The sequence below is a fragment of the Ovis aries genome, chromosome 1, assembly GCF_016772045.2.
Source record: "Ovis aries strain OAR_USU_Benz2616 breed Rambouillet chromosome 1, ARS-UI_Ramb_v3.0, whole genome shotgun sequence".
NCBI classification, from domain to species: domain Eukaryota; kingdom Metazoa; phylum Chordata; class Mammalia; order Artiodactyla; family Bovidae; genus Ovis; species Ovis aries.
The window spans coordinates 34,866,282-34,890,826 of record NC_056054.1 but is presented as its reverse complement, the minus strand read 5'-3'; the positions used below and the strand labels follow the sequence as shown (position 1 = coordinate 34,890,826).

The window sequence follows — 24,545 nt, the reverse complement described above, 5'->3', positions numbered from 1 at the left end:
TATTTATGTGTGTTGTTCAATATCCAAGTAGTTTGCAGTTTTCTACCTACTATTGATATCTAGTTAACTTTGTTTTATTATGAAAGCATAATTTGTGTGACTTCTATATTGATATTTAATAAAATATATTTTATATTAGAATGTGGCCTATTTGGTGAATGTCCTACATAAGCCTGAGAAGAATATGCATGCTGGTCTTGTTGGATTATGAATTCTACAAAGGTTAATTGAATCCAGGTAATAGATAATGGTTCAACTTTGCTCTTACTGGTTTTCTGCATCTTGGATCTGTCCATTGATGGTAGAGGGATATTCAAGTCTCTAAGTATAATGGTAAATTCATCTATTTTCCCTTGAAATTCCATCATTTGCCTGCAAGTATTTTGAAACTCCATTGTTAGTTATATACACATTATAGAATTGCTATGTCCTCTTGGATAACTGACCCTTTATCATTATACATAGACCTTTGATTCATTGCTGCTCTAATTTTTATTATTTATTTTCTTCTGCTTTCTTTGGATTTAATTTTCTCTTCTTTTTCTAGAATCATGAGTTAGAAGATTAAATTGTTTATTTTAGTCTTTTCTTCTTTCCTACTATATGCATTCAATGATATAAATTTTACAGTTTATGAAAGTTTTCCTTGTTCTGATAACAGCAATTAATACAACTACTTCAGTTTTCTTTGATTGGTGTTATCATGGTATGTCTTCCTCTAACCCTTTCATTTCAATGTATCTGTGTCTCCATATTTAAAATCAGTCTGCTCTAGGCAACATATAGTTGGGTTTGTGTATGTGTGATCAAAAACAAATAACAGGAGATCTACCTGATATATAAAATTTTAAATGTAGAGTAAATCACCAGCTGTGGGTTTCCATATTGTAATGGTTAGCACTCTGGACTCTGAATCCAGTGACATAACTTCCCTGGTGCTTAGATGGTAAACAATCACTCTGCAGTGCAGGAGACCCAGATTTAATCTGAGGTCAAGAAGATGCCCTGGTCTTACATTTAGATCTTTAATCCATTTTGAGTTTATTTTTGTGTGTGGTGTTAGAAAGTGATCTAGTTTCATTCTTTTACAAGTGGTTGACCAGTTTTCCCAGCACCACTTGTTAAAGAGATTGTCTTTACTCCATTGTATATTCTTGCCTCCTTTGTCAAAGATAAGGTGTCCATATGTGTGTGGATTTATCCCTGGGCTTTCTATTTTGTTCCATTGATCTATATTTCTGTCTTCGTGCCAGTACCATACTGTCTTGATGACTGTGGCTTTGTAGAAGAGCCTGAAGTCAGGCACTATAAACTCCTAGAGGAGAACATAGGCAAAACACTCTCCGACATAAATCACAGCAGGATCCTCTATGATCCACCTCCCAGAATTCTGGAAATAAAAGCAAAACTGAACAAATGGTATCTAGTTAAAATTAAAAGCTTCTGCACAACAAAGGAAAATATAAGCAAGGTGAAAAGACAGCCTTCTGAATGGGAGAAAATAATAGCAACTGAAGCAACTGACAAACAACTAATCTCAAAAATATACAAGCAACTTATGCAGCTCAATTCCAGAAAAATAAACGACCCAATCAAAAAATGGGCCAAAGAACTAAATAGACATTTCTCCAAAGAAGACATACAGATGGCTAACAAACACATGAAAAGATGCTCAACATCACTCATTATTAGAGAAATGCAAATCAAAACCACAATGAGGTACCACTTCACACCAGTCAGAATGTCTGCGATCCAAAAATCTGCAAGCAATAAATGCTGGAGAGGGTGTGGAGAAAAGGGAACCCTCCTACACTGTTGGTGGGAATGCAAACTAGTACAGCCACTTTGGAGAACAGTGTGGAGATTCCTTAAAAATTGCAAATAGAACTACCTTATGACCCAGCAATCCCACTTCTGGGCATACACACCGAGGAAACCAGAATTGAAAGAGACACATGTACCCCAATGTTCATCGCAGCACTGTTTATAATAGCCAGGACATGGAAACAACCTAGATGTCCATCAGCAGATGAATGGATAAGAAAGCTGTGGTACATATACACAATGGAGTATTACTCAGCCGTTAAAAAGAATTCATTTGAATCAGTTCTGATGAGATGGATGAAACTGGAGCCGATTATACAGAGTGAAGTAAGCCAGAAAGAAAAACACCAATACAGTATACTAACACATATATATGGAATTTAGGAAGATGGCAATGACGACCCTGTATGCAAGACAGGGAAAGAGACACAGATGTGTATAACGGACTTTTGGACTCAGAGGGAGAGGGAGAGGGTGGGATGATTTGGGAGAATGACATTCTAACATGTATACTATCATGTGAATTGAATCGCCAGTCTATGTCTGACGCAGGATGCAGCATGCTTGGGGCTGGTGCATGGGGATGACCCAGGAAGATGTTATGGGGAGGGAGGTGGGAGGGGGGTTCATGTTTGGGAATGCATGTAAGAATTAAAGATTTTAAAATTTTAAAAAATAAAAAACTAAAATATTTTATCTTAAAAAAAAAAATCTGCAAGCAATAAATGCTGGAGAGGGTGTGGAGAAAAGGGAACCCTCTTACACTGTTGGTGGGAATGCAAACTAGTACAGCCACTATGGAGAACAGTGTGGAGATTCCTTTAAAAATTGCAAATAGAACTCCCTTATGACCCAGCAATCCCACTGCTGGGCATACACACCGAGGAAACCAGAATTGAAAGAGACATGTGTACCCCAATGTTCATCGCAGCACTGTTTATAATAGCCAGGACATGGAAACAACCTAGATGTCCATCAGCAGATGAATGGATAAGAAAGCTGTGGTACATATACACAATGGAGTATTACTCAGCCATTAAAAAAAATACATTTAAATCAGTTCTGATGAGATGGATGAAACTGGAGCCGATTATACAGAGTGAAGTAAGCCAGAAAGAAAAACACCAATACAGTATACTAACACATACATATGGAATTTAGAAAGATGGCTTTGATGACCCTGTATGCAAGACAGCAAAAAAGACACAGATGTGTATAGCAGACTTTGGACTCAGAGGGAGAGGAAAAGGGTGGGATGATTTGGGAGAATGGCATTGAAACATGCATATTATCATGTAAGAATTGAATCGCCAGTCTATGTCTGATGCAGGATACAGCATGCTTGGGGCTGGTGCACGGTGATGACCCAGAGAGATGTTATGGGGAAGGAGGTGGGCGGGGGGTTCATGTTTGGGAATGCATGTACACCCGTGGTGGATTCATGTCAATGTATGGCAAAACCAATACAGTATTGTAAAGTAAATAAAGATGCCCTGGAGGAGGAAATGGCAACCCACTCCAGTATCTTGCCTGGAGAATACCATAGACAGAGGAGCCAGGCGGGCTACAGTTCATAGAGTCGCAAAGAGTCAGACAACAGTGACTAACACTTTCACTTCTAAGGGAAACAGTAGTGTTAACTCTAACCACAGCATTTTACACATGATCTCTAGAAATTTTCCATCTCACATGGCTGAAACTCTATTCCCATGGAACAGAAAATTTTCATTTTTTCCTTCCTCCAGTACCTGGAAACCACTAGTGTGGGCAAACTGGAAGACTTATGCACCATTGGTTAAGAATGTAAAGTGGTGCTGCCGCTATGGAAAACAGTATGGAGATTCTTTACAATTAAAAATAGATCTTCCCTATGAACCACTGGTGCTATTACTGGGCACTTAGTCACAAGCATAGAAATCAGAAAATTAAAGAGAGAGATTTTCGTTTCACAGCACCATTATTCATAATAACCAAGAGTTGGAAACAAGCTCAGTTCAGCTCAGTTCAGTTCAGTCGCTCAGTCGTGTTTGACTCTTTGCGACCCCATGAATCGCAGCACGCCAGGCCTCCCTGTCCATCACCATCTCCCGGAGTTCACTCAGACTCACGTCCATCCAGTCCGTGATGCCATCCAGCCATCTCATCCTCTGTCGTCCCCTTCTCCTCCTGCCCCCAAACCCTCCCAGCATCAGAGTCTTTCCCAATGAGTCAACTCTTCACATGAGATGGCCAAAGTACTGGAGCTTCAGCTTTAGCATCATTCCTTCCAAAGAAATCCCAGGGTTGATCTCCTTCCGAATGGACTGGTTGGATGTCCTTGCAGTCCAAGGGATTCTCAAGAGTCTTCTCCAACACCACAGTTCAAAGGCATCAATTCTTCGGCACTCAGCCTACTTCACAGTCCAACTCTCACATCCATACATGACCACAGGAAAAACCATAGCCTTGACTAAACAGACCTTAGTTGGCAAAGTAATGTCTCTGCTTTTGAATATACTATCTAGATTGGCCATAACTTTTCTTCCAAGCAGTAAGTATCTTTTAATTTCATGGCTGCAATCACCATCTGCAGTGATTTTGGTGCCCCCAAAAATAAAGTCTGACACCGTTTCTACAGTTTCCCCATCTATTTCCCACGGAGTTATGGGACCAGATGCCATGATCTTCGCTTTCTGAATGTTGAGCTTTAAGCCAACTTTTTCACTCTCCTCTTTCACTTTCATCAAGAGGCTTTTTAGCTCCTCTTCACTTTCTGCCATAAGGGTGGTGTCATCTGCATATCTGAGGTTATTGATATTTCTCCCGGCAATCTTGATTCCAGCTTGTGTTTCTTCCAGCCCAGCGTTTCTCATGATGTACTCTGCATAGAAGTTAAATAAGCAGGGTGACAATATACAGCCTTGACGTACTCCTTTTCCTGTTTGGAACCAGTCATTGTTCCATGTCCAGTTCTAACTGTTTCTTCCTGACCTGCATACAGATTTCTCAAGAAGCAGGTTAGGAGGTCTGGTATTCCCATCTCTTTCAGAATTTTCCACAGTTTATTGTGATCCACACAGTCAAAGCCTTTGGCATAGTCATAAAGCAGAAATAGATGGTTTTTCTGGAACTCTCTTGCTTTCTCCATGATCCCGCAGATGTTGGCAATTTGATCTCTGGTTCCTCTGCCTTTTCTAAAGCCAGCTTGAACATCAGGGAGTTCGTGGTTCACGTATTGCTGAAGCCTGGCTTGGAGAATTTTGAGCATTACTTTACTAGCATGTGAATGTCCTTTAATGAATGAATGAGTAATGAAAATGTGTACTATATATGCAAGGAAATATTCTTCAGTCATAAAGGAGAAAGAAACCTTATCAATTCTAGAAATGGATGACCATTGAGGACTTTACACTAAGTGAAATAAGCTAGCCATTGAAGGACAAATATTACATGATTCTACTTCTCTCAGTTATCTAAAATAGACAGCTCATAGACAAAAGTGTGAGGTTTCCAAGGTTGCTTTGACTCTTCAGAGTCTTTGTGATTTCATATAGATATTAGGATTATAGTTTCTATTTCTATAAAAAATGCCTTCGGGATTTTGACAGGAATTGTATTGACTAACATGAGCAATTTAATCATATTAACTCTTCTAGTTCATGAGCATGAGATAGCTTTCCATTTATCTGCATCTTCTTTAATTTTCCTCAGCAATATTTTACATTTTCAACGTAAAGTCCTTTGCCTTCTTGGCTAACTTTATTCCTAAGTATCTTGTTCTTTCTGATGCTGGGCTAAAACTATTTCTGTGTGTTCAGTTCAGTTCAGTCACTCAGTCGTGTCCGACTCTTTGCGACCACATGAATCACAGCATGCCAGGCCTCCCTGTCCATCACCATCTCCCGGAGTTCACTCAGACTCACGTCCATCCAGTCCGTGATGCCATCTAGCCATCTCATCCTCAGTCGTCCCCTTCTCCTTCTGCCCCCAATCCCTCCTAGCATCAGAGTCTTTTCCAATGAGTCAACTCTTCACATGAGGTGGCCAAAGTACTGGAGTTTCAGCTTTACCATCATTCCTTCCAAAGAAATCCCAGGGTTGATCTCCTTCCGAATGGACTGGTTGGATCTCCTTGCAGTCCAAGGGACTCTCAAGCGTCTTCTCCAACACCACAGTTCAAAAGCATCAATTCTTTGGCACTCAGCCTGCTTCACAGTCCAACTCTCACATCCATACATGACCACAGGAAAAACCACAGCCTTGACTAGACGGACCTTAGTTGGCAAAGTAATGTCTCAGCTTTTGAATATGCTATCTAGGTTGGTCATAACTTTTCTTCCAAGGACTAAGCGTCTTTTAATTTCATGGCTGCAATCACCATCTGCAGTGATTTTGGAGCCCCCAAAAATAAAGTCTGACACTGTTTCCACTGTTTCCCCGTCCATTTCCCACGAAGTGATGGGACCAGATGCCATGATCTTCGTTTTCTGAATGTTGAGCTTTAAGCCAAATTTTTCACTCTCCTCTTTCACTTTCATCAAGAGGCTTTTAGCTCCTCTTCACTTTCTGCCATAAGGGTGGTGTCATCTGCATATCTGAGGTTATTGATATTTCTCCTGGCAATCTTGATTCCAGCTTGTGTTTCTTCCAGTCCAGCGTTTCTCATGATGTACTCTGCGTAGAAGTTAAATAAGCAGGATGACAATATACAGCCTTGACGTACTCCTTTTCCTATTTGGAAAGACCTTTTAGGCCTAACACCCAAAAAAGATGTCTAAAAGGTCTTGAAGGTCTTCATAAAACCGTTAACCTTCAGCTTCTTCAGCACTACTGGTTGGGGTATAGACTTGGATAACTGTGATATTGAATGGTTTGCCTTGGAGACGAACAGAGATCATTCTGTCGTTTTTGAGACTGCATGCAAGTACTGCATTTCGGACTCTTTTGTTGACCATGATGGCTACTCCATTTCTTCTGAGGGATTCCTGCCCGCAGTAGTAGATATAATGGTCACTAAGCGCAGGCGGCTGTGAGAGCCGGGCAGGCACACAAAGCGCAGGCGGCACTAAGCGCATCCAAGAGGAGCTACCCCATGTCCAAGGTCAGGGGCAACGGCCTAGAATGCCAGGCTGCGATGGCGCAGGAACGGCCGAGAGGAGCTACCCTGTGTCCGAGGTCAGGGGTGGCGGCCAGGAGGAGACACCGTGTGTCCGAGGTCAGGGGTGGTGACCCTGAGGAGCCACCCCGAGCCCGAGGCCAGAGGCTGCACTGGGAGGAGCCAGCCCTCGCTGGAGGCCAGGGCCAGCGGCTGGGAGGGGCAACCCAAGGAGCAGTGGCTGCACAGGTGCAGGAAGGCCTAGAAGAGCTATCCCACATTGAACGCCAGGAATGGCGGTGGTAGGGAGATACCCCTCGTCCAAGGTAAGGAGCAGCTACTGTGCTTTGCTGGAGCAGCCGTGAAGAGATACCCCATGCCCAAGGTAAGAGAAACCCAAGTAAGATGGTAGGTGTTGCAAGAGGGTATCAGAGGGCAGACACACTGAAACCATACTCACAGAAAACTAGTCAATATAATCACACTAGGACCACAGCCTTGTCTAACTCAATGAAACTAAGCCATGCCTGTGGGGCACCCCAAGACAGATGGGTCATGGTGGAGAGGTCTGACAGAATGTGGTCCACTGGAGAAGGGAATGGTAAGCCACTTCAGTATTCTTGCCTTGAGAACCCCATGAACAGTATGAAAAGGCAAAATGATAGGATACCAAAGAGGAACTCCCCAGGTCATTAGGTGCCCAATATGCTACTGGAGATCAGTGGAGAAATAACTTTAGAAAGAATGAAGGGATGAAGCCAAAGCAAAAACAATACCCAGTTGTGGATGTGACTGGTGATAGAAGCAAGATCCGATGCTGTAAAGAGCAATATTGCATAGGAACCTGGAATGTCAGGTCCGTGAATCAAGGCAAATTGGAAATGGTTAAACAAGAGATGACAAGGGTGAATGTCGACATTCTAGGAATCAGCAAACTAAAATGGACTGGAATGGGTGAATTTAACTCAGATTTCTGTGTGTAGATGACATTATTTTGATGTGTGTGTGTGTGTGTGTGTGCGCGCGCGCATGCGTGCGTGCGTGCTCACTCATGTCAAGTTCTTTGTGATCCCATGGAGTGAGTCCACCAGGCTCCCCTGTCCATGGAATTTTCCAGGCAAGAATGCTGGAATAGGTTGCCATTTCCTTCTCCAGGAGATCTTCCAGATCCTGAGACTGACCTGGGTCTCTTTGCATCTCCTACTTTGGCAGGCGATTCTTTACCACTGTGCCACCTGGGAAGCCCATCTTAATATCTAGAAAACTCTAATGATTACACACATACAAGAACTGTTGCAAATAATAAATGAATTCAGCTAAGTCTCAGGATCCAAAACCTACAAAAATCAGTCATGTTTCTGTATCTTAATAATGAGCCATCTGAAAGGATTCTTTTTTTTTTTTAATGGACTCTGGCAGTCTTTTAACAAGTATGTTCAGAATATAAATATTTAATGTGGTTATTGATACAGATTATTATCTATCCTAGTCATTGCTTTTGATATGTATTTCTTCTTTGTCTTCTTTTTGGTTTTAACTGAGTATTTTGTATAAATCCATTTTCTCTTCTTTCTGAGCATACAGTTATATTTCTTTTTTAAAACTTCAGTGGTTGCTCTATAGTTCACAGTATACATTTCCAACTAATTCAAATCCACCTTCAAATAATACTACACTGCTTAATTAGAAGTTCAAGTACCTTATAACAGAATTTTCCTAATCCCTTCCTTCTGTCCAACCAACATTTCATCTTTATATGCTAAAATCACCAAATACATTGTTGCTATTTTTTTGAACAAACCTTTATTATCAGCTCAATTAAGAAAAAGCAAGTAAGACTCAATATGCTTTACGTGTTTCTCTAATGTTCTTTATTTATATTTGTGTTTCTGACCTATATATCTTTCTTTCTGAAGACCTTAAACATTATTAAGGCAGGTCTACTAGGAACAAATTCCTTCAAACTTTGTTTGAAAAGATGTTTACTGTTCCTTAACTGCTAAATGGAACAAAGAATGCATCCTCATAATTTTGTCACTGAAGTAATTTATATAAAGAGAAGAGTTCATTCCCTTGTTACAGAGTACCTCACAAGAAATGTCCGGTTCTGTTGTTTTTCCAAAGTTCAAAAGGCTGGGTTCCAATCCTTTGGTGAGAAGGTGACTGAAAAACACAAAGCTCAAGTGTCTGTGGAGCTCTCTGAGATGCAATGAAACCGTAAACCTTAGGGCACCCTTGGTCTCAGAAGGACAGGCTCTCTAAATAGAGCAAAACAAACCAACCAACAAGTGAGAAATGGACTATTTCCTGTTGTATTAGTAAACAAATTATGTCAAAATCATCAGCGATTGCAGTAACTGCAGACAGTGAGCTGATGACCCTTGAGGGAACTCAGGAAAGAAAGAATACTTGCCACCTAGGAGCCATCACACTGAAGCTACTCCCTATGTTGAGCCCCAAGAAAACTCAGGATGTGATGACACAGGATACTGGCCCCAGATAGGTGAGGTGCCTATCAAAGGAATGATTTCAGTGAGCCCAGACTCTTACATCTTACCGTATATAGAAAAGCGCTAAATTCCTTAACTTGAGATATCTGGTTTTACTTTAATTAATAATAGTCTTTTGCCATTCAGACTACCTGTCCCCCCACCAACTCCTCTGAGCAGTTCTCTGTTACTTGAAATGCTGCTGCCCTAGCTGGTGACTGCAGCCATGAAATTAAAAAATGCTTACTCCTTGGAAGAAAAGCTATGACCAACCTAGACAGCATATTAAAAAGCAGAGACATTACTCTGCTGACAAAGATCTGTCTAGTCAAGACTATGGTTTTCCAGTAGTCATGTATGGATGTGAGAGTTGGACTATAAAGAAAGCTGAGCTCCAAAGAATTGATGCTTTTGCTGTGATGTTGGAGAAGACTTGAGAGTCCCTTTGGACTGCAAGGAGACCCAACCAGTCAATCCTAAAGGAAATCAGTCCTGAATATTCATTGGAAGGACTGATGCTGAAGCTGAAACTCCAATACTTTGGCCACCTGATGTGAAGAACTGACTCCTTGGAAAAGCCCCTGATGCTGGGAAAGATTAAGGGCAGGAAGAGAAGGGGACGACAGAGGATGCGATGCTTGGATGGCATCACCTACTCAAGGGACATGATATGAGCAAGTTCCAGGAGCTGGTGATGAACAGGGAGGCCTGGCATGCTGCAGTCCATAGGGTCACAGACTTGGACATGACTGAGCGACTGAACTGAACTGAACTGGCTTGAAGTCCTAAACTTCTCATGGAATAAAACAACCCTTAGTGTTTAGGTTGTAAATATTCTTTCAGTGGACACAAAAAACCTCCCAGCCTAGCCTTTTCTCAGATCCAAGTATGTTCTCCAGGGAATCCCATGCCTGACATCTAGAGGGTAGCAGGAAGGCTGGGCTCCAACCCAGAGAACAGACTCAGGTGGGGGAAAGCTGGGGCGAGGGGAGGAGGAAGCAGGACCTGAGGAAAGGCAAGGAGGGGTAAGGTGGACCCGGCGCCACAGGGAGCCAGGGGTGGGGCTTAGCTGAGCGCTGGGGGAAGGGAAGAGCCGCGGTGGGAGGAGGCAAGGGCGAGGTGAGACAGTAGGATGGGGCGGGGCCTGGGAACCCGGCTGAGAGCGCGGACGCACAGATCCTCCCAGAAGCGAAACCAGACATCGCAGTGATGCTGGAGGCCCTGGGCTCCCTGGCGGCGGCCCTCTGGGCGGCTCTCCGTCCTGGCACCGTCCTACTGGGGACCGCCGTTTTTCTCTTCTTTGCTGATTTCCTCAAAAGACGGCGTCCAAAGAACTTCCCGCCAGGGCCCGCGGGCCTGCCCTTTGTAGGCAACTCGCTCCTGATGGACCTTGAGAAGGCGCACCTGAAGCTTCAGCAGGTAGGAGCGGGCGAAGGTGTCAGAGCCGCGTCCTGACCTGACCTGCAGGACAAGGGCCTTCCGGGTACCTAGGGCCGGAGCATGGGGGCTTCTGAGGCATTCAGTCAGGAACCGGGTACACCCTGCTTTGAGCTTCTCTTTCCTCACCGTCACCTGGAATGATTCCAGCTGTGCTTTCTAGGGGTGAACTGTTGTTGCTGCTGCTGCTGCTAAGTCGCTTCAGTCGTGTCCGACTCTGTGCGACCCCATAGACGGAAGCCCACCAGGCTCCCCCGTCCCTGGGATTCTCCAGGCAAGAACACTGGAGTGGGTTGCCATTTCCTTCTCCAGTGCATGAAAGTGAAAAGTGAAAGAGAAGTCGCTCAGTCGTGTCCGACTCTTAGCGACCCCATGGACTGTAGCCCACCAGGCTCCTCCGTCCATGGGCTTTTCCAGGCAAGAGTACTGGAGTGGGGTGCCATTGCCTTCTCCAGAACTGTTGTTAGCTGTTTACTATTTAAGGGTCCCAACACGGTCCGCTTTGGGGGAGGTGGGGGCTGCAGGTTTAATGTACAAAACGGAAAGTGTTTCTTGTTCCATATAGCTGATGGAAAAAGTGTAAATATTGAACTGTTGCTCTCATCTGAAGCCTCACAGACTGCCAGGAGCTTTAATATTTGCATATTTTCTCTCCTATCAGGGATCCTGGGATTGAATATGGTTCAGAATCCTCTCTATATGCTCAGTAAATGTTTTTCGACTGACCAAGTCTCTTCCGTTTCTTTTATTAGAGTCTGGAGTGTAACAGACACATGTTTTTTAAAGTCATTTCAAAAAATAAAGTCATTTCGTGGTGTCTGGTTACATATTACTGGGACGTTCTATTTATAGTATGATCACTCCTCTTTTCAATAATCTTATTCTTGGTGGGGGTAGGGGTGAATGCTGTATACTTCCCCTCTTGGAGGCTCCGTTTTCCATGTGTGAAATGAGGATGTATGTGCCTGTGCTTAGTCGCTCAGTCACATCCAACTCTTTGTAGTCCCATAGACTGTAGCTCACCCGTGTCCTCTGTCCATGAGATTTTTTTCAGGCAGGAATACTGGAGTGGGTTGCCATTCCCTTCAGGGGATCTTTCAGAATTGAGGATCGAACCCGAGTCTCCTTTGTCTCCTGCACTGCACTTGGACTCTACCCACTGAGCCATCCCTACCTAAATCCTCAAGACTTTTCAATTACATTGCTTCCATCCACACAAGGACACAGTTCCTCAGCTTCAGGTTCCTCCATCTGCAATCCACTCTCACTAAAGTATTCATTTAAAAATGTCATCCTCTGCCTAGATTTTCTTAGTGCTTTCTGCTGCTTCCTAGAGTTCATATTCCTTAGGGAGCCACATGGATCCCTTCTTGTAGCCTCTTTCCACTTTATAGTCATCTCCCATCAAGGCTCCCTAACTGTGGCCATTCTGAATTCCTTAAAATTCCCTTCATCACTCAACACTGTCCCAAGAATCAACTGCCTCCCTGCCTCTCAGCACAGGCACCTTCCTGACCGACAACACTGTGGTAAGTGGTTGTGATGATTAAATAAAAGGAATGTTCAGTGTTAAAATAGCTTATAGTTGGTGGTCAAAAAAGAATAGTTCTAGTTCCCTAGAAATTCCTGGAGCACTTTCAACACAAGCCTGTATTACAGACTCAAGTTCAGATGGAGATGGCTTCATCACTTTCTGGAGAAACAGCCAATTGGTTGCACTAAGTGGTAGGATGAGTATATAGAATTTTAGGGCCAAGATGCTAGGATTCTAAACCTGTGCCTTTCTTTAAGAATTGTGCTGTTTAATTTCCAAGTTTTGGAAGATCTTCCTGATTTCTTTCTGTTAATGATTTACAGTCAGCATTCATTAGGGTCAGAGGACATATACTGTATTTCAGCTTTGAACAGATATGTACAGGTTGGTTTTATGACCTAAAATGGAGTCCATGCATACTTGAAATAATGGCTTCTGCTGCTGCTGTTGGAGCATTCTGTACTATATATCAGACAGACTTGAAGAGGTGAGTGTATTGTTTAGTGCTTCTATACCCTTGTTGACTTTTTATCTACTAATTCTGTCAATTATTAGGAGAGGCATGTTAAAGTTTCCAACTATAATTAGAAGTTTATCTATGTGTCAGATCAGTTCTGATAGTTTTACTTTATATACTTGGTATATATAAAGTAAAGCTCTTTTTATTTGGCTATATATAAAGCTCTTTTTATTTGGCTCATGCACATTAAAATTGTTACATTATCTTGGTGAATTGGCTCTTTAGTTATTACATGTTCTTCTTTATTCCTGATGATTTCCTTTGCCTGAATATTATCTGATAAAATAGAGCCACACCAGCTCTCTTTTAATTAGGATTTGCATACTATATGCTTCTCCATTCTTTCACTTTTAACCTACTTATATGATTATACTGGAAATGAGTTTTTATATAGAACATATAGGTGGGTCATTTTTTCACTGTGCCAATATCTCTTTTAATTGGTGAATCTAGATCATTTGTGTTTAGGGTAACTTTTGCTGTCTGAGGGATTCCCTGGTAGCTCAGCTGATAAAGAATTCTCCTGCAATGCCGGAGACCCTGATTCGATGCCTGGGTCAGGAAGATCCCCTGGAGAAGGGAAAGGGTACCCACTCCAGTATTCTGGCCTGGAGAATTCCATGGACTCTATAGTCCATGGAGTCACAAAGAGTCGACAGGACTGAGAGACTTTCACTTTGATGTGAACACTTAAGTATGCCATTTTACTATTCACTTTCTATTTTTTGCTCTGTTTTTTGTTCCTCTATTTCTTCCCTCTGGTCTTTTGTGGGTCACTTGAACATTTTTAAGAATTCCTTTCTATTTTAACTGTAGTGTTTTTAGTATGTTTCTTTGTTTGGTGCCTTAAGTATTTGCTCTAAAGTTTATGTGATATGCATACAAAGCTTATTGTATCATCTGAGGTTGTTTCTCCATTTTAAGGCTGAGGAAACTGAAAACTAAGTGATTTGCCTAAGTGACTCAACACTGAAAATGGCCAAAGAAGGACTTGAATCTTAATCTGGTCTCTACTTATGCTACTTGACTTTTCATGATATAGTTAGCAGATAATTGATTTTGTTCAGGGTTGCACTTATCCAGTAGACATTTAAGAAGCGCTTATCATATGACAGGCATAATACAAGAAGAGTATACGGTGAAATGTGTGGTATAAATTTTTGGTAACCAAATGAGATGTCATTAAGTGGGTTCATTGTGAATGGGAATCCACGGGGATACCCTCCTAGAATGTTGAAATAAATTTGGCTGAACTTGAGCAGAGGCAAGTGGCTCTGAGGAGTAAAGTGAACAGGAGATTTTAAGTTGGAGAAGCGACTTGAGCTAAAACAAAATAAGGCAGTGAAGAAACTGGCTGATTTGCTTAGCATGGTTTTTCCCCCGTTTTCTCAACATTGTTTACTATAGCTGTCTGGCTTTTATAGAAACATTTATGTAAATAAGAAAAATTTCTTATTGGACTAAGAAGGGGAAATGGTAGATAAGGTGGTTAAATCCACTATAAGGGTTTATACAGAGTTGATGTAACAAAAAGATTCCAAAAGACAGTGGTGTAAAAAAGATTGAAATTTATTTGTCTCTCACAAGTAGGTTGAGATGTAGGTAGGAAGACCAGGATAGGAAGGCTGCTTTGCTCCACAAGGTCATCTGAAACTACAGTGCTTCTGTCTTGTGCTCTGGCCCTGCAGCAGTGTCATGTGTAAGTTCTGTGCCATGAAAAGGAGAAAGTGGGGGGTGGTGAGAAGTAACTTTCCTTTAAGAACACGACCCAGAAGACGCACACGTCACCACTACTCCCGTCCCATTGGATTCCCATGAAATTAAATGAGGAGTAGTGTGACCAGGTAATCCTTAGGGAGTTCCATCACTCAGCAGAAGAGAGAGAGAATGTGTCCATGCTTTCTTTAAGGATGAGGCATACAGAGCAAATTAGAAACAGTCCTACTTTATGCCCATCAGCTATGCACTATATCTCTGTGCCTCTTTTTCTGAAAATTGGGCATACATTATAGAGTTGTTATAAGAAACAAGTTAGGATTATAAGCCTACTGCCAGGGTGCCTAGCATACAGTTGATGCTCAGTTTATATATCTACCTCCCTCCCCCTCTCTTTAAACATTTATAGTAACCAATTGAAGAACAAAAAAGTTTTTGATTGCAAATGAGGCATCGCTTGTCTGGCTTGATTGCTGCAAGGGCTCCCTTCATACCCTCTCTGGCCACTTCCCTCCATTTCTTTGTCAGTATCTTACAAGAAATCTTTTGCTAAAATACACTCCCAAATATATCAATAAAAATACATAATTTTATTATTAACCTTAGTATTATGATTACTAACCCCAGAATCCTAAAGATGAGAATTTGTAAGAGCCCTCATTTTATATACTTGGAAAGAATTTGTAAGAGCCCTCATTTTATATACTTGGAAACTGAGACAGAGAGAAGTTAAATAACTTGACAAAGTATCACATAGAAAATAACCAGTGGAAGCTGGATACAAAGGGATTTGTATGCCTTCAAAATCCAAGTACTAAGCACTCACCTTACCTCTCTTACTCAATTTTTAATTGCAAACAAAACAAGATATAAAGTGTTTCACCTGACATTAAGACCTCCTTGGTCTAGCTCATAGTACCGTTCCGGCCTTGTATCCCACCTCCCTACACAGGTGAGAGGTATTCTTTCCAGGAACATTTCCCAGCCCCAGGACCCTTATGTGTGTGTGACACAGCCAGACACTCTTCATTTCACTCGCACTCTTTCTCTCCTCTCCCTGACCCGTTACTCTCATTCTCAGTTTATTGCTGTCGCATCCAGTAAACTCTTAAGTTCCCAGTGCTATTTCAGCTTTATGTCTTGTCTTTAAATCTTATGAATACCTCCAGTCCTTAATATCGTTGGCACTTTGGCTAAGTTACTTCTCCATGACTCATTTTCCTTACTAAAACATAAATAACATAATTACTGCCATAGGGTGGATGGATGAGTGTTTAAGAAAATGCTCTTCCGCAGCAGGAGGCACAAGTTGATCCCTATTCAGGGAGCTAAGGACCCACAGCAATGTGGTGCAATCAAAAAAAGATAAATTTGGTCTAGCTTCCCTAGTAGGGAATACACACCATCATAGGGTGGTGTGAGGGAAATGAGACAAAAGGTGCCAAGTGGTTAGCGTGGCACCCAGTGGATGTGGCTGTCTGTGACCACCAGTGCCTTTCCCCTGTACATCAGCTCTTTACTCTTGTCCTGTCTGCCCCTTGAGCAACTGCACCTACGCTTCTTTGCTCACGGAGCCCATTCATTCCCCAGAGTCTAGAGTGGCTGTCTGCCAGTATTGAAAACAAACTGTCTTTCCCATTGCTGTTCTCTTTCTTCCTCACAGAAATCTTCTTTCCCCTTTTTGGGGGCTGTAGAGAGCGCACTGCCCTGCTTGTGAGATTTTAGTTCCCAGTCAAGAGTTAGACCTGTGTCCATGGCGCTAAAGTCCAAGCCCTGACCACTGGACAGCCAGAGAATTACCCCTCCCAGAAACTGCAAACGAAAAATTGTTTTCTCCCTCTTATACAGGGGCGTGGAGGCTCAAAAAAAAGTGAAAAAACTTCCCGAGATCTCACAGCTAGCCAAGCATAGAGTTTATATGGCTCCAGCTAGTGTGCTCTTGTCTATGACTGGGCCTAGCCCTGTAATGAATTTTTTGTCACCTAGAACCTGTTGAAGAAGGGGACACTGTCTTGTGGTTAAACAGATATGATTTCCTATGAAGTCCATGCTTTCTACCCCAGACATTCACTAAACATATCTCTGCCTTCTCTGGTGAGTCACATGGACTGAATTCTCTCACTTCACTAGACTCTAAGATGCTTGAGGTTAGAGACCTTGCGTATTTTATTGTATCCTTATGCCTTTTTCTCAGGATACATATGCTCACTCAATCCAAGTAAGATGAATGTATATATGAGTATTTATAATGAATGTCTATATCCTCTAGTGGATTGAACTGAAGTCAAGTTGACAGCAAGAGAAGTGGAAACAGGCATAAATATTTCCAACAGCAAAGGTGTACACACACACACACACACACTCATACGCACACGCACACGCACACACAGATTCCCCTCAATATAATCTCCCTCAGCTCTACATACCCTCCATTCCAGAACACACAGACATGTGCATGTATAACTGTGATTCTTCTACTATTTTTCAGTTTGTGAAGAAATATGGGAATGTTTTTAGCTTGGATCTTGGTACATTTCCTTCTGTTCTTATAAGTGGATTACCCTTAATTAAAGAAGCGCTTGTCCACCAAGGTGAAAACTTTTCCAACCGCCCTGTAATGCCTCTCCAGGAGCATATCTTTAACACTAAAGGTAAGTTCTTACATTGGTTAGCGTATGTTTGATATTCTTATGGTCTGCGGACAGTATCTCCAACAATCCCAGGGACAAAGCTCCTCATAAGGAGCCTGAGTGCCCGCATTTCCCTGTTGAAGGCACCCCCTCAGGGCACCTGGCAGAGTCAGCTCTAATGTCAGGGATTTGGGAGAAGTGACATGACCTGCATGAACTCACTCTGGATGCTTCGATAAATAAGTATCCTTATCACTCAGTGATGTGGTGTGTTGTTTAAGCAGAGAAAAGGCAATGTGTCCTCAGGCTCTCTTTCTGCTTTCCCACTCAGATCTCTTCCCCTAGAAAACGGATGTGGATCAGCTTGTTCCTGTTGATTAAGTGATCTCTTCTTGCCTCCAGTTCCTTATGCTGTATTATTAAGGCTGTGCCCCAAAGGTATCTCAAGCCTTCTATTTATGTTTAAAGAGTTTGGCATGAGTACTTAGAATGGTCACTAAATAAACTTACATTTTCAAAATTCTAAATGAAAAACTTTATACTTCTACAAAAACACCATTTTTTCAGGTATTTCTCAATCCCTCTCTGAAATACTTCACCCATTATCCAACATCCATTCACTCGACTATCTGCCATGAGAACCGAGGACTAGTGACAGAGTAGTGAGTAGAACAGAAAAATTTCTTGATTTTTATGTAATTTACATGTTATTAAGAGACACAGTATCAAGTACGCTAAAATTTAATGCCTCAGTTTTATGAAGATAAGAGCAGGGTTCACTTAGTATAGGTATCAAATCTGCTCCTGAGACTCAGGAAAAGCTATTATAAGTAAATAACAAGTAATAAAATGAAGAAGCAATCCACTAGAGGGAATAGAATATGAAAAGTTTCTAAGATGGGTAAAAGGACAGTGAACTGAGGAATTGAAAGGCATCCAATGTGAGAAGAACAGAATTTAAATGGAGATAATTAAATGAAGATGAAGATGTGAAGTTTCGCCTGAAATAGTTCATGTTTAACGATATTGCTTTTTATCCTAATAACAATGCAGGCTTCTGAATGTTTAAGTAGTAAAAGGAATCAACATACTTACATGGTAAGTTTTAAAGACTTCTCTAAGCTTCAATGTCAAGAATGGAATAAAAGGAGCAAAAGACTATTGTAGAATTTTAAGGGAGAAGAGGTGGTGGCCTGAACTAGGGAAGTGGCAAGAAATGGCAGTCCAGTAGGTTACACTAGGGGAGTGACTGTGAAGACAAGTTGATTTAAGCTATTCAGGAGGCATATTCAATAGGACGTGATGACCTAGATGGAGGGAGATAGAGGTAGACACCCAAATGGGTAGGTAAAGGAAAAAAGGAAGATGTGGAGGAGAACAAGGTGTTCATTGGCCTGGGTGGCGAATTGTATGGAGCAAATCATTAACTCAGTCATGAATATGCTGAGTGTGAAGCCAAGAGAGTCAAGCAGAAAATTGGTTGCATGTCTGCAGCTGAGGCACAGCTGACGTTCACATCAGTAGATGTCATTTGAAATATTTGGAGTTGATAAGATTTAGTAGAAATGGAGGCTAAGGGTAAGAAGAGAAGAAGCTTTGATCCAAGCTTGAAAAGATTCATCATTTCAAAATTTGATAGGAGATAAAGATGGGGAAACAGTGGAAACAGTGTCAGCTTTTATTTTTTGGGGCTCCAAAATCACTGCAGATGGTGATTGCAGCCATGAAATTAAAAGACGCTTACTCCTTGGAAAAAAAGTTATGACCAACCTAGATAGCATATTCAAAAGCAGAGACATAACTTTGCCGACTAAGGTCCGTCTAGTCAAGGCTATGGTTTTTCCAGTAGTCATGTATGGATGTGAGAGTTGGACTGTGAAGTAGGCTGAGTGCCAAAGAATTGATGCTTCTGAACTGTGGTGTTGGAGAAGACTCTTGAGAGTCCCTTGGACTGCAAGGAGATCCAACCAGTCCATTCTGAAGGAGATCAACCTGGGATTTCTTTGCAAGGAATGATGCTAAAGCTGAAACTCCAGTACTTTGGCCACCTCATGAGAAGAGTTGACTCATTGGAAAAGACTTTGATGCTGGGAGGGATTGGGGGCAGGAGGAGAAGGGGACGACAGAGGATGAGATGGCTGGATGGCATCACGGACTCGATGAACGCGAGTCTGAGTGAACTCCGGGAGTTGGTGATGGACAGGGAGGCCTGGTGTGCTGCTATTCACAGGGTTGCAAAGAGTCGGACACGACTGAGTGACTGAACTGAACTGAACTGAAAGTTAACCGAAGGTATGGTGATTTCTGTGAAGTCAGAGAATTAGCAGAAGAGTCTGGAGAGTGTAGCGTCCTGAGCACCACTGGAAAAGAGTGTTTCAAGATAATGCATCTCATGCTGTTGACACAGCATGAGGCTGAAAAGGATCCTGGACTGAACAGCAGGGAGGACCACTTCACTAAGGTGGTGGAAGTGAAAGGGAGATATTAGAAGGAGTGGAAAAGTGTACTGGAATGAAGAATTGAGAGGGTAGTGGTCTCACCTGTGTTATAAAATAAATGAAGTTCTCTGCATACCTCATGATGGATTTTTTTATCCTTTGCCTGTGATTTTCTTTCTGCATACCATTCACAATTCTTTGTTTACTTGGATGATTCATCTTTTAAGGATCTTTAAGCACTTTCTCCTTATGAGTTTTGATTTTATCTAATCCATTAGTGCATGCTTAGTATGTAACATAAATACTTAGATATAGTGTGTGACAAGTAATCAAAGCATGGGCATCAGAGTCAGGCAGGCTTGAAAATGAATGCCTGTTCTGCTGCTCCAACTCTGTGACCTTGCAGAGTGTACATTTATCTCCTGTACCTCAATTTTCTCATCAGCAAAATTGGGGTAGTAGTTTGGTAATGGCACCCCACTCCAGTACTCTTGCCTAGAAAATCCCATGGATGGAGGAGCCTGGTGGGCTGCAGTCCGTGGTGTCGCTAGAGTCAGGCACGACTGAGCAACTTCACTTTGACTTTTCACTTTCATGCATTGGAGAAGGAAATGGCAACCCACTCCAGTGTTCTTGCCTGGAGAATCCCAGGGACGGGGGAGCCTGGTAGGCTGCAGTCTATGGGGTCGCACAGAGTTGGACACGACTGAAGCGACTTAGCAGCAGTTTGGTAATAGTGATATATATATATAGAAGTATATCAAAGAGTGAGTACTAAATCCCAGAATGCATTAAAAATGCTAATGTCTCCAGCATTGCAAGCAATCAGTAAATTCAATCCATTACATCAATTGCTTTGAAATTACTTTTCTGAATAGTTTCAAGCACCTTAAAGCCCTTTTCGTCCTTCTAATACATCACAGGTCTTGTTGGCTTTTTTCATAATGTTGGCTTTCTTTTCCCAGGCTTAATCATGTCCAGTGGCCACATATGGAAGGAACAAAGAAGGTTTGCCCTGACAACTCTTAGGAACTTTGGTTTAGGAAAGAAGAGCTTAGAGGAACGCATTCAGGAGGAGGCCTCCTACCTCATCCAGATGATAGGAGAGGAGAACGGTGAGCATGTCATAGGACACGTGCAGGGACTGTGGCTCATACGTTCACTAACCAGATGTTCACCAGTGCCTACCTGTCTGTCCTGAGCCCAGAATTGTGTAGAGTGCTGAGGGGATAACAGGGAACAGCTAACCATGACCTGTCCTCATGGGGCTCATGAATTAAGACAAAGATGGGTAAACATAGTAAACATATTGGTTTTAAATCCTGGTCATCAGTTAGACTTCCCATGCATTGACTCAGTACTTGCCCAGTGTCAGACTCTGGGGTCACAGTTTCAGAGATGGTTCTGTAGTCGGTGTGTCATATGTCACACAGAGTAGGATCTCTGTAGAATAGAAACAATCCAATATGAAGGCTCCATCTCTTCTTCTTCCTCCAGGAAAGCCTTTCGACCCTCACTTTACAATCAACAATGCTGTTTCCAATATTATTTGCTCCATTACCTTCGGGGAGCGGTTTGACTACCAGGATGATCAGTTCCGGGAGCTGTTGAGGATGCTGGATGAGGTCTTAAATCTGCAGACATCAATGTGCTGCCAGGTGAGGCAGTTGTCACTTCCTATCTTGCATAAAGATATGTTAATGTCTGTCACAGATTAGATGGGGTCTTCCTTTCCTTTGTAGCTAAAAGATAACTTTTTAAACTGACTTCAGCGCAAACTTATTTGAAATCAATCTGTTGACTTTAGTGTTTTTTATAATATTGTGTTTACTATTGATAAATAACATTATTAACATTTGTATAAAGTACAGTACTTTACATGACATACAGGTATACACTACATTCTTTTCCTTAAAAAACAGAATACTGCCATCACTTTTGAGTCCCTTCTGTCCATGTCCCTCCCTAGTCCCACACCTCTGTGATCCTCAGATATATGCTTCTGTGCCTGGCTCTAACTCAGCTCATTGTTTTGAAATTTATTTATTGGGTCTTCTAATTTACTCTGTGTAGTTTTCCTCTGCATGCAGGTGCCACTGATTGTTATTCTTTTGAATAATGCTTGCAGATTTATTGAACATATGAGGGATTTCTAATTTGAGGAAGTTATGAATAAAGCTGCCATGAACATTTCTGTTTTATTGTTCATGGGGACACATCCACTCATCTCTCCTGCATATACACCTGTGTGTAAAAATCCTTAATGGTTTCCACCATTGGTCTATTTCCATGCACATCCACACTTGTTCCTACCAGTTTTCTAAATTTCTAGGATATGGATTTAAGAGATTCAACCCTCACCCTGTCCTTGGTAATCCCTGCCATCTCCTTTTGTCCTGCTAGGGTTGTAAGTCTGTCAAAAGCTCTGCTCATCTGCTTGGCCTCTCAGCCCCTTTTGTGTATTTGGAAGGCACTGTTACGAGAAAATCAGCCCTAAGTGTTGGGGTAAACCCTTGTGTATGTAAAGGAGGATTTACTTGTAATCATTTTTAAAAGTAACATTGCCTGGAGATTTATGAACCCATCCAACCTAACCTGATAAAGCAGTTAGCATGAATCCTGGCACAGAAAATGGACATAATGGATATGAGCTACTATGATTATTATTGTCAGTATTATTTTTGAACAACATTTCTTATTGTCACTTCTAATCATGGTAACCCCTCCATTCAGTAATTCCATTTTCTTCCTTCCTATTAAGACAGAACTTAGGAAGTCTGGGACCTCAGTGAGCATGTGTTGACTATTCCCAGGGAAAAGAAATTCCTGAGAAGGTTGGATGAGGCAGTGAGTCAGGGGGTAATAAGCATTTTTTAGAGGCCCAAAATAGCTCAGGCAGTATGATTGACAATTCCATTTGTCATACTTTATTTCAGTCAATTTTTACAACAACCCTTTAAAGATGAAATGGAGCATCCTAATATGGGCAAGTAGATATGGGAATGCTTAAGCATATTCACATAGTGATCCACTGGCTGTGTGTTAAGTGTGGAATAGATCTCATGGGATTGAGTAAGGAAAATAACCCTGGTGCCCCAATGGCAGAGGATTATACCAAGCCCAGACAAATTACATCATCATCTTCATGACTGTCATTATTATTATTCCCGAAGCCTTATAGCTAGAAAGCAGTAGAGCTAATATTCAAAGGCATGTATGTTTCATTTTAAGTCTAGGTAATTTTCCATTATGTTGGGCTATCTGTTTTCTACCAGATATTTTTAGGGAAAATATATCCAAAATATACTTAATTTTATTAAAAATGTCTTATCTGCATAAAGAATACATCATAATGGTAAGATAGATAAACACATATCTATGTTTAACATAACTAACTAGCTAGCTAGAAAGAGGTGTTTCATGCACAAAGATATATAACACATATTAGAGGAAAATGTCATGAAAATATATAAATAAGGGAATGGGAAGAGATTCCAGAAGTACTGCATTATAGGATTATCAAATAAGATATCTCTGAGCAAGAGCCAACCTGAATGAAATAAAAGGGTAGCATTATACAATTTCCAGAGGAAGACCAATCTTCATTAAAGGAATAGCAAATCCAGAAGACTAAACATTGCCATTCTTGATGTTGTCACAGAGACCAACGGAGCTGGACTAGAAAGACTAAGAGCGAGTAAGATGGCAGCGAGTGATAGCAGAAGAGGGGACAGGCGTGGAAGAGGCCAGCTTATGTGGAGCTCCAGGCCAGGAGAATGGTGTAGAATTTCTCTAAATGTCATGGAAAGTCATTGGAGGATTGAAAGAAATGATCTGATTAAACTGTTAAATGATCTCTCTGGCAGCTCAGTGGAAAACAGACTGGGATAGGGGTTGAGGAGAGAATCAGGGAAATTGCTGGGAGGCCTTAAAGCATCTAGGTAAGAAATGTTGGGGCTTTGTCCTAGAATGACAAACATATGGAGTACTGAGAAGTGGTCTGAAAATGGTTCTATTTTGGATGGAGTGCTGAAATGCTTTGCCAGAGGGGAAAGAAAAGGGGTGTGCCAGAGAAGATGAGACAAGGGTGATTCCAAGCGTTAATATAAGCAAAGAAAATACATATAGAGATACAATGGTTTCTTTGTCTTCAAAAGTAGAAAACGGGCACCTCCTTGTCTCCATGACTGTTTTGTTTTCTCCATCAGCTCTACAATGTCTTTCCAAGGATAATGAATTTCCTTCCGGGTCCACACCAAGCACTCTTTAATAATTTGGAGAAACTGAAAATGTTTGTTGCCAAAATGATTGAAAACCACAAGAGAGACTGGAATCCTGCTGAAGCAAGAGACTTCATTGATGCTTATCTCCAGGAAATAGAAAAGGTGAGGGAACCTGAGTGTTTTCCTGAGTAGTGTTGTTAGAGAGCAAATGAGGTGATTCTAATATCTTATTGCTGCTGTAAGAGATCACTATAAACTTGGTGGCTTAAAACAACCAAAATTTATCAAGTCAAGATCGGGGCAGGCTGGCTCTTTTGAGGCTCTAGGGCAGAATCCATTGATGAACTTTTCCAGCATCTAAAGGCTGTCTATACCCCTGAACTCATGCCCCTTTCCTCTATCTTCAAAGCCATTGATGTAATGTTTTTTTTTCCACTGTCCTTGCATCTTCTCTTAATTTGCTCCCTGTCTCCTCTTATACTCTTCTGATTACAATGGGCGCGCTGGGATAATCCATATCAAGATCCTTAATTTCATGATATCTACAAAGTTCCATCTGTCAAAAAACACTTACCCTTTCCAGAGATTAGAACATGGACATTTTTGTGGGTCATTATTCAGCCTAGCACAAGGTTGGAAAAACAGAGACACTGTTTCAGA

The 24,545-nt window shown here is 41.7% G+C and overlaps 1 protein-coding gene across 4 annotated transcripts in view; it reads left to right on the top strand.

Annotated features, from left to right (window-relative positions):
• The first annotated feature begins 10,571 nt into the window (after nt 1–10,571).
• The window catches only part of LOC101121820 (cytochrome P450 2J2-like), a 42,694-nt gene continuing 28,720 nt past the window's right edge, over nt 10,572–24,545 (top strand). For 3 of the 4 annotated variants that reach the window (XM_060409976.1, XM_042248782.2, XM_004003552.5), the window contains exons 1-5: nt 10,572–10,806; nt 17,083–17,245; nt 20,628–20,777; nt 21,160–21,320; nt 23,871–24,047. In XM_060409976.1, coding sequence (XP_060265959.1) covers nt 10,597–10,806; nt 17,083–17,245; nt 20,628–20,777; nt 21,160–21,320; nt 23,871–24,047 — 861 coding nt within the window. In that variant the 5' untranslated portion in view covers nt 10,572–10,596. Of the gene's footprint in view, nt 10,807–16,580; nt 16,689–17,082; nt 17,246–20,627; nt 20,778–21,159; nt 21,321–23,870; nt 24,048–24,545 lie in introns of those variants that run through there. The other variant, XM_042248791.2, reaches the window with a different exon arrangement.